Source organism: Chrysemys picta, chromosome 7 (genome assembly GCF_011386835.1).
Source record: "Chrysemys picta bellii isolate R12L10 chromosome 7, ASM1138683v2, whole genome shotgun sequence".
Taxonomy (NCBI): Eukaryota; Metazoa; Chordata; order Testudines; family Emydidae; genus Chrysemys; species Chrysemys picta.
Window position 1 is genome coordinate 29627064 of NC_088797.1, and position 14249 is coordinate 29641312.

Sequence of the window (14249 nt, forward strand, 5' to 3'; positions counted from 1 at the left end):
GAGAAGGAGGCTAGCATTACCCCACAGGAGTGCAACTGGCTAAAGCTAACCTGCTCTAATCCACCAGCCCCCGAGGGGGAGCTAGAACCCAGGAGTCCTAGCTAACAGCCGCCTTATGGTCTAACTGGACCATGGGTGAGTGATGCTTGGAAGGGTTTGGGGAGGGGCAGGAGCCAGGATCCCTGGGTGTGTTTGAAGGTCTCCTTTCCTAGTGCTAGTCCCTGTCAGGCCATATACAGCCTTAGGAGGGGATGAGGCCTGAACAGGTTCCCTGCCTTCTGGGGTGTATTCCCTCACAGGGGGAGCCAGGGGAGGGGAGAGCTCTTCCTGGCAGCTGTGTGGGCACTGCTGGGGGGAGGCCAAGCCTCTCCCACCCCACGGCAAGTTCACAGTGGTTTGGGATGCTAGGCCAGCTTCTCTGCTCGGAGTGATCAGCTCGGGGTGCTGTGATCGAGCAATGCTGGGGCTGGTGGGAGTCAGGGTGAGCAACCTTTGAAAGAGGGAAGTCCCAGCAGCAGGGGAGGAAGCAGGGCTGGGGTGAGAGCCTTGATGCTGTGGGGGGGGCTGGGCCCTAGCTGAGCAGGTTTGGCAAAGGGGGGGTTGATAATGAGGCTGCATGGGGTGAAGCTGGATACAAAATGGGCCTTTATTGGGGGAGTTTGGGGCTGGGGGGTACAGAGTTGGATAGAATTGAATGATGATAGCCTACTGCAGTTTCACACTTCCCCCTATCTCACACCCCTTCCTCCCCTCATTCTGCCCCTCCCCCTGCATCTAGTTGCTGGGAGATGGCATCTAGCCTGGATTCTTGTGCATGGCTAGAACACCTCCAAATCAAAGGACTGGAAGGGACCTCAAGAGGTCATCTAGTCCCCTGCACTCAAGGCAGGACTAAGTATTATCTCTGACAGGTGTTTGTCTAACATGCTCTTAAAAATCCCCCATGATGGAGATTCCACAATCTCCCTAGGCAATTTATTCCAGTGCTTAACCACCCTGACAGTTAGGAAGTTTTTCCTAATGTCCAACCTAAACCGCCCTTGCTGCAATTTGAGCCCATTGCTTCTTGTCCTATCCTCAGAGGGTAAGAAGAAATTTTTTCTCCTTTAAACAACCTTTCATGTACTTGAATGCACCTTAACATCCCCCCACCCCATGTGGTCTTACTGCAGTCGGGGGGTGGGGGACAGAGGGGAAGGGGCTCACCTACGACCTGTCTCCATGCCCTCCTGCTCTAACCCACTATACCTCACTGTCCTTCCAGAGCTGGGGATAGACCCCAGGAGTTCTGGCTCCCAGCCCACTCCCCTCCTAAAGGAACTCTAGGTTGCAGCCATCTCTGGGAGGCCAGGGGGAGGGAGTTTAATGGGTGTTGGGGGGGGTTGCCCCCACAGTCAGAGGGGGCCCCCCAGAGTTGGCAGAGCAGGTATGGGGGGGCTGGAATGCCAACAGGGTTAGGGCAGGGATATATGGGGCTGGATTATGAGGCAGCAGCAGTAGCGCTGGGGGGGGGTCTCTGCACCAAGGCGCTGAGAGGCCCCTCCCGCAGGTGCAGAGCTGGGTGGTAGTATCAGGCGTCGCCCTTCAGCACAATCAGGGTGTTCCGCAGCAGCAGGCTACTGGCCTGGAAGAGAGGGGAGGGGGTTAGAGATGGGGAGACACCCCCCCCCAGTGCAATGCTCCAGGGGAAACTGGGACCCCAAGAAAACCTAAAATGATCCACCCCACACCCCTCTCACAGCTGGGGACAGAAGCCAGGAGTCCTGGCTCCCAGCCTAACTGGGAGTGGCATTGCACTGAACCTGTACGAGGACCCAAGTGTGTCACACTGCTTCCCCCTGCAGGCCACACCTGGATATTGCAACTGAGGACAGGGTCTGTGCTGATGAGGGGCATGCAGGTGATTGGGGAGGAGCTCAGACAACCCTCCAGCCCCCCACCCCAGGGTGCAGAGGTCATGGGGGAGGAGGAACAGGGCTCCCCAGGGGCTTGGGGAGGCAGAGCATGCACTGGGTGAGGAGGGTAAGAAAGAGACGGGAGCTTCTGAAGGGTCCCAGTTCAGGTTGGGGGGGGGGGCAGGTAGTTGGGGGGGGGAGATCCCCAGGGGTTCCCAGCCAGGGTTGGAGGAGTTTCTGGAGGGTGGGGGGGAAGTGGTAGTGTCTGCAGCTCCATACTCAGGCTGGGGTAGGGGGGTTCCCAAGGGCTAGCAGGGAGGTGGGTGGGCCCCAGGCAGGGTTGCAAGATTTCTGGGGGTCCCTGATACCTTGGCATGTTTCAGCTCCAACTCTGCCAGCTCGATCAGGTTCTTGCGAAATGCGGAGATTCGACGTGACTTGAAATCAGTCAGTTCTGCCCCGGGAGAGAGAGAGAACCCAGGAGATCTGTATCCTAGCCCCCTGCTCTAACCCATTAGACATCCCCCCCACTTCCCCTCCCAGAGTCCTGGCTCCTAGCCCTTCTGTATTCACCTTGCTTGGCGGAGGCTGATAGCTGTTCAAAGCGCTGACAGCACAGCTGCTGATGGGCCTCAGCCGGCTTCACCTCCTTGTTCCTCATGCGGGCTCTGTCCAGTGCCTTGTTGGCATTCTCGTAATCAGCCAGGGCCCGCAGGCGCCGGTACAGCAGATCCTGGGGACACAGACAGTTATACATCTCCATGCCCCACCCCAGAGGTGGCTGCATCTCAGTGCTGGGTGAGGGAGCCCTATATTAACAGCCCCAGGCCCCATCCCAGAGGTGGTCGCATCTCTGCACCGTGCTGCCTGTACCTTGGCTGCCTGTGAGTCTCTCATGTAGTACTTGAGCAGATCAGACAGTTTCAGATCCTCATCTGATGCCACACGGCCCTCCAACTTCTGGGAAGGAGAGGACAGAAGGGGGGGGAGGTTGATCAGCAAAGGGGGTGTGTGTTAATCCCACAGTTAATCCTGAGCCTCTACACTCCATCCTTCTGAGCTAATGTCACCCCCTCAGAGGTCCCAAACATCCAGCCATAGGGGGCGCTAGCAAGTGGGGGTGGAGACCCCCTAAGAAGGGGGCTGGAGGTGCAGGATAGGGGCCATGAAGGCCCTGCCTCCCCACTGCAGAGTCTGTGGGGTGTGGCTGATCCTGGTTGTGGGGTTCAGAGGAAGGTGGGGGACACCAGGAGATTGGGGAGGTCTGGAGCATGAGGAATGGTGGCAGAGTGTTTGTGTGTGGGGGGAGGTAGAAGCCCCAGAGCAGAGGGGGCCCATGGTAGAGTAGGGGATGGGGAGAGGCTCCTCACGGGGGGAGGAGCCCTCACTCACCCGCAGCCGTTCAAAGAGTTCAGCCAATTTCAGGAAGCTCCTGGGGAGTGAAGGGGAGACTCATCAGTGCCCCCCCTGGTACTTTCCCCCCAGTAACCCACCCATTACGCCCCCTCCCCCACACCACCAGCCCCCTAGTGCCCCCACACCCTTCCCCTACATTAGGGCCCCCTGATATTGCATCTCCCCCACCAGACAGCACCCCATCCCCTTCAGTGTCCCCTGTGTCCTGCCCCCCACCAGACAGCACCCATCCCCCAGCTCTGTCTGAGGTGCCTCCTTCCCCCCAGAACTCTACCGCCACTCCGGGAAGTGCCGCCCCCCCCAATCCATCAGCGCCCAACTATCCACAGGGCCCCATCACCACCACACTGGGCTGCCTTCCGCACCCCCAAAATGCCTCCCACCTCACCACTCTCCCTCCAGCATCTAATCCCCATTTGGCACCCTAGGCTGGGAGTGGAAGTGCCCCCTGGTGCCCAACTGGGATCACTGCAGTGGGGGAACAGAGTCCATTCTGGGGGAGGGCACACCTTATAGCAGCCCCCCAAGCTTGGTGGGGGTTATCAAGCCCCAGTCCCAGTGCCTCTTTCCCCAACACAGCTCCCACAGCAAGCAGTTCTGGGGGCCTGTAGGGAGCCCCTTCCCTGCACCTCAATACTCACGTCTGGAGCTGGCGGACTTCCTGTGTGCCTAGGCTGCCCAGTGCCACCGAGATGGGGATATAGTCCTCTGCCAGGCCTGTATTGGGGGGCAGCCATCAGGGCAGGGGATGTACCCCATTAGCCTAGGGACTCCCCCGCACCAAATCAGGACTCCCTGCCTCACACCCACCTCCAGGAGCCCGATGGGGGTTCCCCTCCCCAGAACCTCCACCACCCTGCCCCTCTGACCCCTAAGGACTCCCCCACTGCCTCCAGATAGGGGACAGCTCCTAGGCAGCTGCCACTCGCCAGGGGATCCCTGGTGCTAAGCACCCCAGGGGGTCCCCACCCACCAGTGCCCCGACCACCGGGAAGCTCCCCTCCCCAGGGGAGACACTCCTGAAAGGGGCAGTGCCAGGGGCCAGGGTGGGGCAGGAGGGTGATCCTGGTCCCAGAGGGGGCTGTAGGGGAGGGACCGGAGAGGGAGAACCCCACTCCTCACGTACTCTTGTGGGAGCGCATGACGCGGTCGGCCTTGAGGCAGGTGTCACGCACCCGGGCGTGGTACTCCAGCAGGAACGTCCGCTCGTGCTCAAAGAACTCGTCCACCTCCTGCAGGGGGTGACAGGGAGCCAGAGAGCCGAGGGGTGCCCCACACATCGCCCCACGGTGGGGGCGTCTACGTGGGCTGGGCTAAGTGCTAACATGGTCACTGCTGCAGGGGGAGGAACCTGTGAGGGCTGTGCCACTCTCCACTGAGTGTGGGAGGGACTGCATGCCGTGCCACTCTCTGTGGTACTGTGGTGGGGGGAGGGTTGCACCAGCTGTGCCACTTGCTGCAGTCAGGGTGGGGGGTGAGCTGTGCAGGCCAGGTTACTCTCCGCACTGGGGCTTGGGGGGTGGGGGGGTGGGTGTGGGTGTGTGTATGACAGAGCCCTGTTGGTGATTTGCTACTCTGTCAGCCACTTCTATCAGGCCCGACACACTCACTACACCTAACACACTGGTATCATGAGATATCACTGGAAAACTAACTCCCTGCTCATTAATATTCCAGTGTGATGTAGGGCCCAGGTGTGTACAAGGAGTTGGAAGTAAGCACTAGAATGATGTTCTTCAGATGGGTTTGGCAAGCAGTGCATAAGGCCAGTCTGCCCTAGGCAAAGGAATGTGTATTTGCTCGGCTGACCGGTCATCAGGCAGAAACAGCGAAGAAACCTCTGCGTACAAAGGTGAACAAAACCAGCAGCCTAGCGGGTTGGGGAGAGGCCTCTTAACTATACAGACAGGGGATCTGAACCACAAATGATAAGCAACAATGAACTGCTTGTAGATAGTATTCCTGTATTATAAAAGTATAACGAGGAAGGATTCAAGTGGCCAGAGCACTTGAAATCCCAGGCCACTGGGTCCTCCAGCCAAGCGGTTGAAGTACCCGGGAACTGAGTTTAGGTGAGGACCCTGCTCAGGCAAGGGTTGTAACTCGCTGAAGTGAAGTGTCAGTCATAGAAGCACAGGTGTAACCATTTATCTTCACTCCTCTTACAGGTACCCTTTAAACCTCCGCCTTTGCCTTCACTAAATGTGTTTTACTATCCACCAGTTCGGTGCTGGGACTGCCATAAGAGCGTTTGTCAAACCCCAGTGAAGTCAGTGAGCGGCCCTGGATTGTCCCTCTGAAGGAACAACGAACTTCCTTACTTCAGTGAGTGTTGCAGGAGAGGGCTGGACAGTGCAGGACTGTCTGGGGGAAAGTCGGGACGGGAGGAGAGGGTGTTGGGGTCACTGGGGGTGGAAGGCAGGGTGTGACCTGCATGGTGGTAGCCTGGCTGTTGGTGTCAGGACTGTGAACCACAGCAGCAGAGCACCGAAGGCACCCAGAGCTGCAGGACAGGCATTAGTCCTGATTGTCACTTGGAGATCTGTGCAGGGCCCATAGATTTCTGGGGAGATGGGATCTGATAGAGGCACACATGCTTTCCCTGCTCCCCAGGGGGGTTCACTCCCCCACCCCTGCATGCAGTGGGTCCTGGCTCACCTTCAGCCCTGACACCCCGGTGATGAGCGCCTCGTCAGCTGACTTGACGATGTTCCGGAAGAAGCCACCCAGCAGCTCCTTGCGGTTCTTGCCACGCACACTGAGCTGCAAGGAAAGGGAGTGCCAGGTGTGGGGGGTGGGGAGAGGGCCCCCCAGGACCCTCTGCACCTCACATCCCTCCCAGCCCAGCACAGGGGCTGCCCACAGCCAGAGATAATATGAGCATTAGGGGAGGGATCTGTGCAGGCCAGGGTTGGAAGGGAGAGGGGGACAGGGCAGTGGGGGAAGAAGGAGGTGGCCCCCTCACCTCCCTGGCTCCTTCCAGGCCCTGTGCTCCTCACGTTGTGGGGGGCAATTCCCCACATGGCCCCCCCTTGTTGGTGGGAGGTGGGGGAGACGGGAATGGCCTCAAATTGGGTACCAGGGGCCTGTGCCAGGGAGACAAGCAGCTCAGCAGGGGTGCGGGGGTTGCAGCTCAGCAGTGGAGAAGGAGTAGTGGGGGGTGGCTCATTGGGGAGGAGGTGGGGGGTTCAGCAGGGGAGAGGAGCGCTGGGGGGCCAGGGGCAGGTGTTTCAGGAGGCCAGCAGGATCAGAGGGAGGCTCAGGTGGGTGGGGGGGTCAGGGAGCTCACTCAGGGGTGGGGTGCTGGGGGGCTCACGTCTTGGTCGTATTCCAGGAAGACATAGAAGTTGTGGTCCCGGCGTAGGACGGGATGGGCTGCCAGGCGCTGCAGGAACACCTCGTGCATTGCCACCGTCTTTTTGAAGATGGCCAGGTACTCGCTGCGGGAGACAGGCGGGTGAACATCTGCAGGGACCGTGTCTCGGTACTGACTCCCTGGACCACCCCCACTGCCTCCCTGTACTGCCCCCCCTGCAGTGCCCCCTACTAACCCCTCTGTATCACCTTTCGCGGATTGCCTGTACTGCCTCCATGGCACAGCACCCCCTAGTGCCACACTGGGGCATTGAGGTCAGCCCCCACCCTCCCCTGGTGTCACTCACCCCTCCAGCTCCTGCTTCATCTTGGCGAACTCCTCCCGCGTCAGGGTGCTGTTCCCCTCCCCAAGGCGCTGCAGCTTCTCCCGTGATGCCTCGAAGTCAGGCCTGGGGGGTGCAGGGGGGATCTGGGCCGGGGTTGGTGGGGGAAGAACCAGGAGAAATATTAGCTCTGAACCCCTCCTTCAGCCTCTCAAACCTCTGTGATCCCATGGCCCCCTGATACTAGCTGTGGGGCAGGCTGGGGGAAAAGGGAGGAGCAGGGCAGGCCACGGGTGAAGGTGGAGCTGATGGGGGCTCATGGTTGAGGCATGGGGGTGAAAGGGCAGAGCTAAGGGGGCCTCACAGTTGGGAGAGGGGAGTGAAGCTGGCAGGGGGCTAATGGTTGGGACAAGGGAGGCTGGGAGGTGGAGCTGGAGGGGCTGAGAAAGGATTCACAGCCAGAAGCTATGGGGCGGGGGGAGGTCTCAGAGCAGGAAGGCAAAGGGCTCAGATGTCCTGTTGGGGGATGATGCCTCGGGCTAGGGCAGGGCCATTGGGGGGTTCCATTAGGGGCAGGATGTCAATGATTAAAGGATCCCCCTCCTCTAGAAACACTCTTCCTTCTCCACACACCCCTGCCTCCCTTACAGTGATCCTGTGTCTCCTCCTGCACCCCAAGCTCCATGCGCTTACAATTCACAGATTCACTGATCGGGAGCCCACTGTGATCATCTAATCCTCCTGGATAACACAGGCCATAGGACTGCCTGGAATTAACTCCTGGTTGAGTATGAGCATTGACAGCTAATAGCAACAATGATGTTCCGTTTCATACAGTTCCACAGAGGGGCAACCATTGCATTGAAATGCTTCAGGGTTGATAAGCATCATGATGAAGTGATCTCTAATAGGTAAGTGGTGGCGATTTCCAAGGAGTACTCTACATTGGATGGCCAGCTGTCTAGTGCAGGGGAAGAGTGGACTCTTTTTAGGATGCTATTGTAAACCATACACCTCCTGGGTGTGGTGTTCTGTCCCATCTAGTGGCACCAAGACCACGTAGAGAGAGAGAGATTAGTGAGTTTTCTCCACAGCCTCAGCTAAGAGCCATGTGGCTTTTAGCTCATGCAGTAAAGACTCATGCACTAAGCTTCAGAGGTCCCAGGTTTGAAGACGACCAGCGTCTGTCGGTGTTACACTATCACCGAGATTGCTGGAGAACCACTTGGACTAAGGAGAATGAAAAAGCAACCCGGATTACAGATGATACCATCAAATTTTGGGACAGAAAAAAAAAGGTGCTGTGCAGAATGGATGCACTGGAAGGTTAGAGTCAAGTCAGTGAAGGGAGGAGGAAATGGGCAATAGAGGGAAACAAATGTCTTGACTGAGGAGTCAAGAGAACCTGTCGGAATGATCATAATCAATGGTGGAACAGTTTCGCACAGCACATTGAGGAAGCTTCTGAAAGACGTGACCAGAAAGGTGTATTTGAGATTTTGATGTTCCTCACTGGATGTCCATTCTCTCAGCTTCTGAGCGTTAAGGACAAAAATGGAGAATACTGCCAGGATATCGGTGCACCACTTAAAAGTTGGTGGGAGCATTTTTGTGAATTGATTCACTGCCAAGATGTAAACTACAACTTAATTAAAAAATGAACCCAGGAGAAAATGGGCAGGTGACCTTAGAGGAAATGATGCTTGCGGTCAAACAGTTATGACATGATAAAACACCTGGTTTTGACCATATTTCATTAGAACTGCTAAAGAGTGGAGACCTGGATTGAATTCAGTTGTCTGAATAGTTTGGGAACCCGGTCACATTCCAGAAGACTGGAAAGGAGGCTGAATCCTCCCTTTTTTCAAAAAAGAGTGATCAGCTTGCTCAAATTGCCGGGGAATAACACTGCTGTCAGTCCCAGGGAAGGTGTTTACCATCACGTTACTGAGCCAGCTGAAATACTGTCTCACCCCAAACATGAGAGCCAACCCTTGTGGTTTCTGCCCAGGTTGAACTACAATCCAGCTATCTGTGCTCTGTGAAATGTTACTGAAAAACAACAAAAGGACGTTAACACCACATTTAAAGACTCTCCAGCTGCTTTTGACTCCACTGTGAACACTTCTGTGCCAGGATGGGGTGCCTGAAGACTTGGGGTGAAAGATCCACACTCCTGAGAGAAGTAGCTATGGCAACCTACCCCCCAGTGTAGCCAGCACTAGGTCATAGAATCATAGGGTTAGAAAGAACCACATGGGCCATCTAGACTAACCTCCTGCCTAGATGCAGGGTTTGAATTCTTCTTCAACCTAGCTACTGCATCTCAGGGAGGTGGATTACCTATGCCAATAAGAGAAGTCCTCTCGTCAATATAGGACGTGATGCCACTGTAGCAATTTAAGTGCAGACATACCCTTAGTGTGCCTGGTGGAGAAACTGTACCATGGTACATTTAGCTGCGTGAAGGTCAATGGTTGTATTACAGACTGGTTTTCAGTAGAATCAGGGGTACACTAGGGATATGTTCTCTCACCTACATAATCTAATGTTCTGATAGACTATCTGACAATAAAACTGACTGTAGGAGAGGTGAAATTGAGAGATTCATCTTTAGATGATCTTTACCATGCTGATATTAATGCCTTACTTGGAGAGATTACTGGCCAACTACAGCTAATGCTGGGAGAGCTGTGAAAAACAGCAGAATCTCTGGGACTTAGGGTCAATGGTGATCAAACCAAAGCTATGCAGGCTTCCTACAAAACAGAAACGAATGACCTGCAAATGATGCATGTAGACAGCAATGACATTGACTGGGTGAATAGGTTTATCTATCTGGGTAATCACTGGACAGTACGAGGCTCTATATCCAAAGAAGTCACACGTTGGATTGGTCTTGCATGCAAGGCATTTCGGTGTCTTCAAAGGCCTCTGGGCAGGGGTGCTGGAACAATTTGTATAGTGGGGGTCAGGGCAGGCGCAACCCATTAGGCAACCTAGGCGGTCACCTAGCGTGCTACAATTTGGGGGGCGGCAACCACGGCGGTATTTCGGCGGCGGGACCTTCCGCCGCCTCTGTGGGGGGTGGTATTTTGGGGCGGGACCTCCCGCCACCTACGGCGGCAGAAAAGCTGGTGGTGCTCCTGGTGGGGGTGCTGAGAGCCATTGAACCAAACTGTCAACCCTGTATAGAATGGAAACCACTTCAAGCCACGGGGTGCGGCAGCACCCCCAGCATCCCTAGTTCCAGCACCCATGCCTCTGGGTAGCAGGATGTCCATGTGACAACTAAGATACAAGTGTTCAATGTGGTAGTGATGAGAACTCTGTTGTATGGAGCAGAAACATGGCCGTGAAAAACAGGCGAAGAGAGGAAACTAAACAGTTGTCAGTGTCAAAACATCCACTGGTTTGATTTTGTCACAAACAAAGAGATACTTAGATGACCCCGGCAAGTTGCAATCTTGCATCCGCTGAGAAGAAGACTCTAGTGGTGTGGTCATCACATGGAGAAGAAGGTGTGCTTTTACAGAAGCTTAATAGACTTGAGGTCAAAGAAAGTAGAGCATGAGACCAACCACAAATGAGGTTGGAAGATGCAATTTTGAAGGATCTAAGAAGCCTAAATCCTCCCATGCTGACTCTTGCTGAAGGAAAAAGACTTGCAAGGGACTATTCAGGTTGGAAGTTAATTTTATATGCACCACTGCTACATCACAGCCATGTGAATCTGCTGCTGCTGTGAATTAGAGCAGACTAGAAAAACACCCAGTCTTGACTGGAAAATGTCCAGTGATGGAGAATCGACCCCAGCTCTTGGTAAATTGCTCCATTGGTTCATTCCCCCCACTGGTACAAATTTGCACCCTATTTCCAGTCTGAAGTTGTCTGGCTTCAACTTCCAGCCCATGGATCTTGTTAGACCTTTATTTGCAGACTAGGAGCAAGACACCAATTAACCGTCTTCTTGGTTAAACTAAGCAGATTGAGCTCTTGGAGTCCCTCACTATCACAGCATGTTTTCCAGTCCTTTAACCATTCTCCTGATTCTTCTCTGAACCCAATTTAGCAATAGCCTTCTTGAGTTGTGGACACCAGAACCTGACATGATGTTCCCCCTTATGACACCCTGCCCATGCCCCCCCAGATGCCCTCCTTATCATGATCCCCATATCTCCTCTCACCCTTTACAATGTCCCCCCAGACCCCCTCTACTCCCACTTACAATGATGCCAGCGTATTCATCATTTTCAGAGAAGGTGTCGTGCAGCCAAACAAAGTCCTCATGCTGCCGGACCACGGAGAGCGCTGGGCGGGTGAAGTGGGGCAGGGAGCTCTGCAACAGGGGGGCAGGGGATGAGTCACTCCAAACCTGGGACCCCCAGAATCCCCTTCAATATGTGGACCTGTCAGAGACCACCCCAAATGGGGACACCCAAGCCAAGGACCCCCAAACCTCACTAGACATTCCCTGGAGACCCCCCAAACATCAGAGCCCTATCGTGGGAAACCCCCCATAAGGGACCCCTTCCACCCTGTCTTTCCAATCCCCTCACCTTGGTCTGGACAGTGAATTTCACCTTGTCCCGTTCGCTGACTGCGTCTGAGATCTCAACCTGCAAGGAGGGGTCAGTGGCGAGCTCCTCCGAGAGTGAGCAAGGCTGGGGGAGAGAAGAGGGTTAGATATAGGGGCACCCCACGGGGAGGGGGGCAGGGCGATGCCCGACCCAGGGCACGGTGGGGGGGGGGAACAGGGTACTGCCTCATCTCCCGGGTGGGGAATGCAGGACCCCGCCGTGGGGACGGGGGTCCCAGGCTCACCTTGCTCTCCTCCCCAGGCGGCATCTCCAGCGGCTCCTCCATGCGCCCCCAGGAAGAGAGCAGCCCAGGATGCCCGGCAGATGAACCCAGGCTCAGGCCTCATCAGCTGACTAGGAATGAGGAGGGGACGGCGCGGGCGGAGGGTGTTGTCCCTTTAAATCGGTTGTGACAGCTATTCCACGCCCCTCCTCCCCATTGGGCCCGGGCACGGGGTCCTCGCTCCCATTCGCCGAGATTCCTATCCGTCACCCACCAGGCGGGGAAGTAGGAGGTGATCATATCTTCTTAAGGTGTCGTAGGGAAGATAAATGTGCCTGTGCTCCCTCTCCCTGGGGGGCTGGTCCCAGCTGGGTAGGGGCCTAGGGGGTGACCCCTGGCAGCTGAGGAGATGGAGGTGCGGGGCACCCTGGGATACTGCAGGGGGACAATGGGGGGTATCAGCTGGGTGTGGTGGCCCTTGGTATCTTGGGAGATTGGGGGGGCCTCTGAGGCTGCAGGGGGATGTAGCAGTGAGGGCTAAGGGGATGGGCTCGAGCATCCACCCCTTTTTCCGGCTGAAGCAGCAGATGAAGAAATGACAGCATTGCTTGCCCCACTGCTCCAGACCTACATCAGCAATGAGTTCTGTTGGGTCTCAGCCCCTCAGCATATGGATACCACCCAAGGTCCTACAGCTCTGATTAGCTTACTTAACAGAGCTGTTACCTTCACAGTCCAAAGAACAAAGCCTCACACCCCAGCCTTAGTAGGCAACAACCTTGCAATCATTTCACAAGTAAGGAAACCCCAGGCAGAGCTGGGCATAGACCCACCCAAAGGCCCAGGTCTCAGTCACTGTGCCTTTCAGAAGGAATGGCCCAAACTACATGCTTGTGTACTCCCTGCTAACACTGCATTGAGTGTTCTCTGGTGGCAAGAGCTCATACCTGCTGCTGCCTGAGAGAAGCGGCAGGGAGGTTCGGGGGGGGAGTCAAGAGACAGGGAGCAGGGTTGGATGGGTCAGGAGTTTGGGGGAGGGCTGTCTGGGGGTTGGGGGTGTAAGGTTTTGGGCAGAGTACAGGTGGGGGGGGGTCTCAGGAGGGGGCAGTTATGGGACAAGGCACAGGGAGGCTTAGGTAGGGGGTGGGGTTCTGGAGGGCAGTTAGGAGCAGGGGTCCCAGGAGGGGGCAGTCAGGGGACAGGGAGCAGAGGGGTTTAGATGGGTCAGGAGTTTGGGGGGGGGGCTGTCAGGGGGTGGGGAGTGGTTGGATGGGGCGTGGGAGTCACAGGGGTCTGTCTGGGGGTGGTGGTGTGGATAAGGGTTGGGGCAGTCAGGGGACAGGTAGGGGGTAGAGTCCTAGGGGGCCAGTTAGGATGTGGGGAAGGTCTCAGGAGGGGGCAGTCAGGGGACAAGGAGCAGGGAGGCTTAGGTAGGGGGTGGAGTCCTGGGGGGCAGTTAGGGGCAGGGGTCCCAGGAGGGGGCAGTCAGGGGACAAGGCGTGGGGGGGAGGGTTGGGGGTTCTGAGGGGGCAGGAAGTGGGAGGGAGTGGAAGGGGCAGGGGTGGGGCTAGGGCAGGACGGGGGCGGGGCTCCTCCAGTCCTCTTTTTTGATTGTTGAAATATGGTAACCCTAGTGCAGGGTATGGCAGGGGGTCGGGGTGCAGAGTGCGGCAGGGGGCTCAGGGCACTGGGTTGGGATGCAGGAAGGGTGAGGGGTGAGGCAGGGGGTCAGGGTGCAGGGTGCAGCAGGGGGCTCAGGGCAGTGGGTTGGGATGCAGGAGGGGTGTGGGGTGAGGCAGGGAGTAGGGGTGTAGGAGGGGTGCAGGGTATGGCAGGAGTTCAGGGTGCGGCAGGGGGCTCAGGGCAAGGGGTTCGGCTGCAGGAGGGCTTCAGGGGGCAGGATCTGGCCTGGCACGTACTGGGGGCAGGGCAGGATCCCTGCCTGCCCTGCCCCCGCAAGAGGCTGGAACATGGGGCGGGGGGGGTGTGGAGGGGCTGTGCATTTCTGTTGCTTGAAGCACCGCCTCCAGCAGCTCCCATTGGCCGCGGTTCCCCGTTCCCGGCCAATGGGAGCTGCTGGGGGCGCTGCCTAAAGTAACAGCCACACACAGCCCCTCCGCCCCCCTTCCAGCCTCTTCCCGGAGCTGCGCAGGGCAGGGCAGGCACGGAGCCTGTCCCGCTCCCGGTGCTCGTCCGGCCGCTCTGGTAAACACTGGGGGAGGGGCTGCGAGGGGCTCGTGGGCCGCGTGTTTGAGACCCCTGTTCTAAACTGTGGGCACCAGAACCGGACACAGGATTCCAGCAGCGGCTGCACCAGTGCCAAATAGAGAGGTAATAGAACCTCCCTTCTCCTACTTGAGATTTCCGTTTATGCATCCATGCATTATGAGAGGCCTACCAGAAACTCCAGGAATTTTGGGAGTGGGAGGGGTCAAATGAAAACTCCCATGGTTCCTCTCCTGACATCTGGTCATGTTGCCAGTGCCTTTTCTGACCT

General features: G+C 56.8%; 1 protein-coding gene across 1 annotated transcript; it reads right to left on the bottom strand.

Moving 5' to 3' along the window:
* Window positions 1-622: 622 nt before the first annotated feature.
* SNX32 (sorting nexin 32) lies at window positions 623-11968 on the bottom strand. The gene is made up of 13 exons (XM_005305476.5): window positions 11774-11968; window positions 11509-11613; window positions 11178-11288; window positions 6974-7095; window positions 6628-6751; window positions 5970-6074; window positions 4438-4543; window positions 3953-4028; window positions 3288-3327; window positions 2769-2855; window positions 2469-2628; window positions 2264-2349; window positions 623-1624 (listed from the first exon to the last, which is right to left on the bottom strand). The coding sequence occupies exons 1-13, from the start codon at window positions 11813-11815 to the stop codon at window positions 1571-1573; spliced, it is 1218 nt and encodes a 405-aa protein (XP_005305533.1). The 5' UTR covers window positions 11816-11968; the 3' UTR covers window positions 623-1570.
* Between the last annotated feature and the right edge of the window lie 2281 nt (window positions 11969-14249).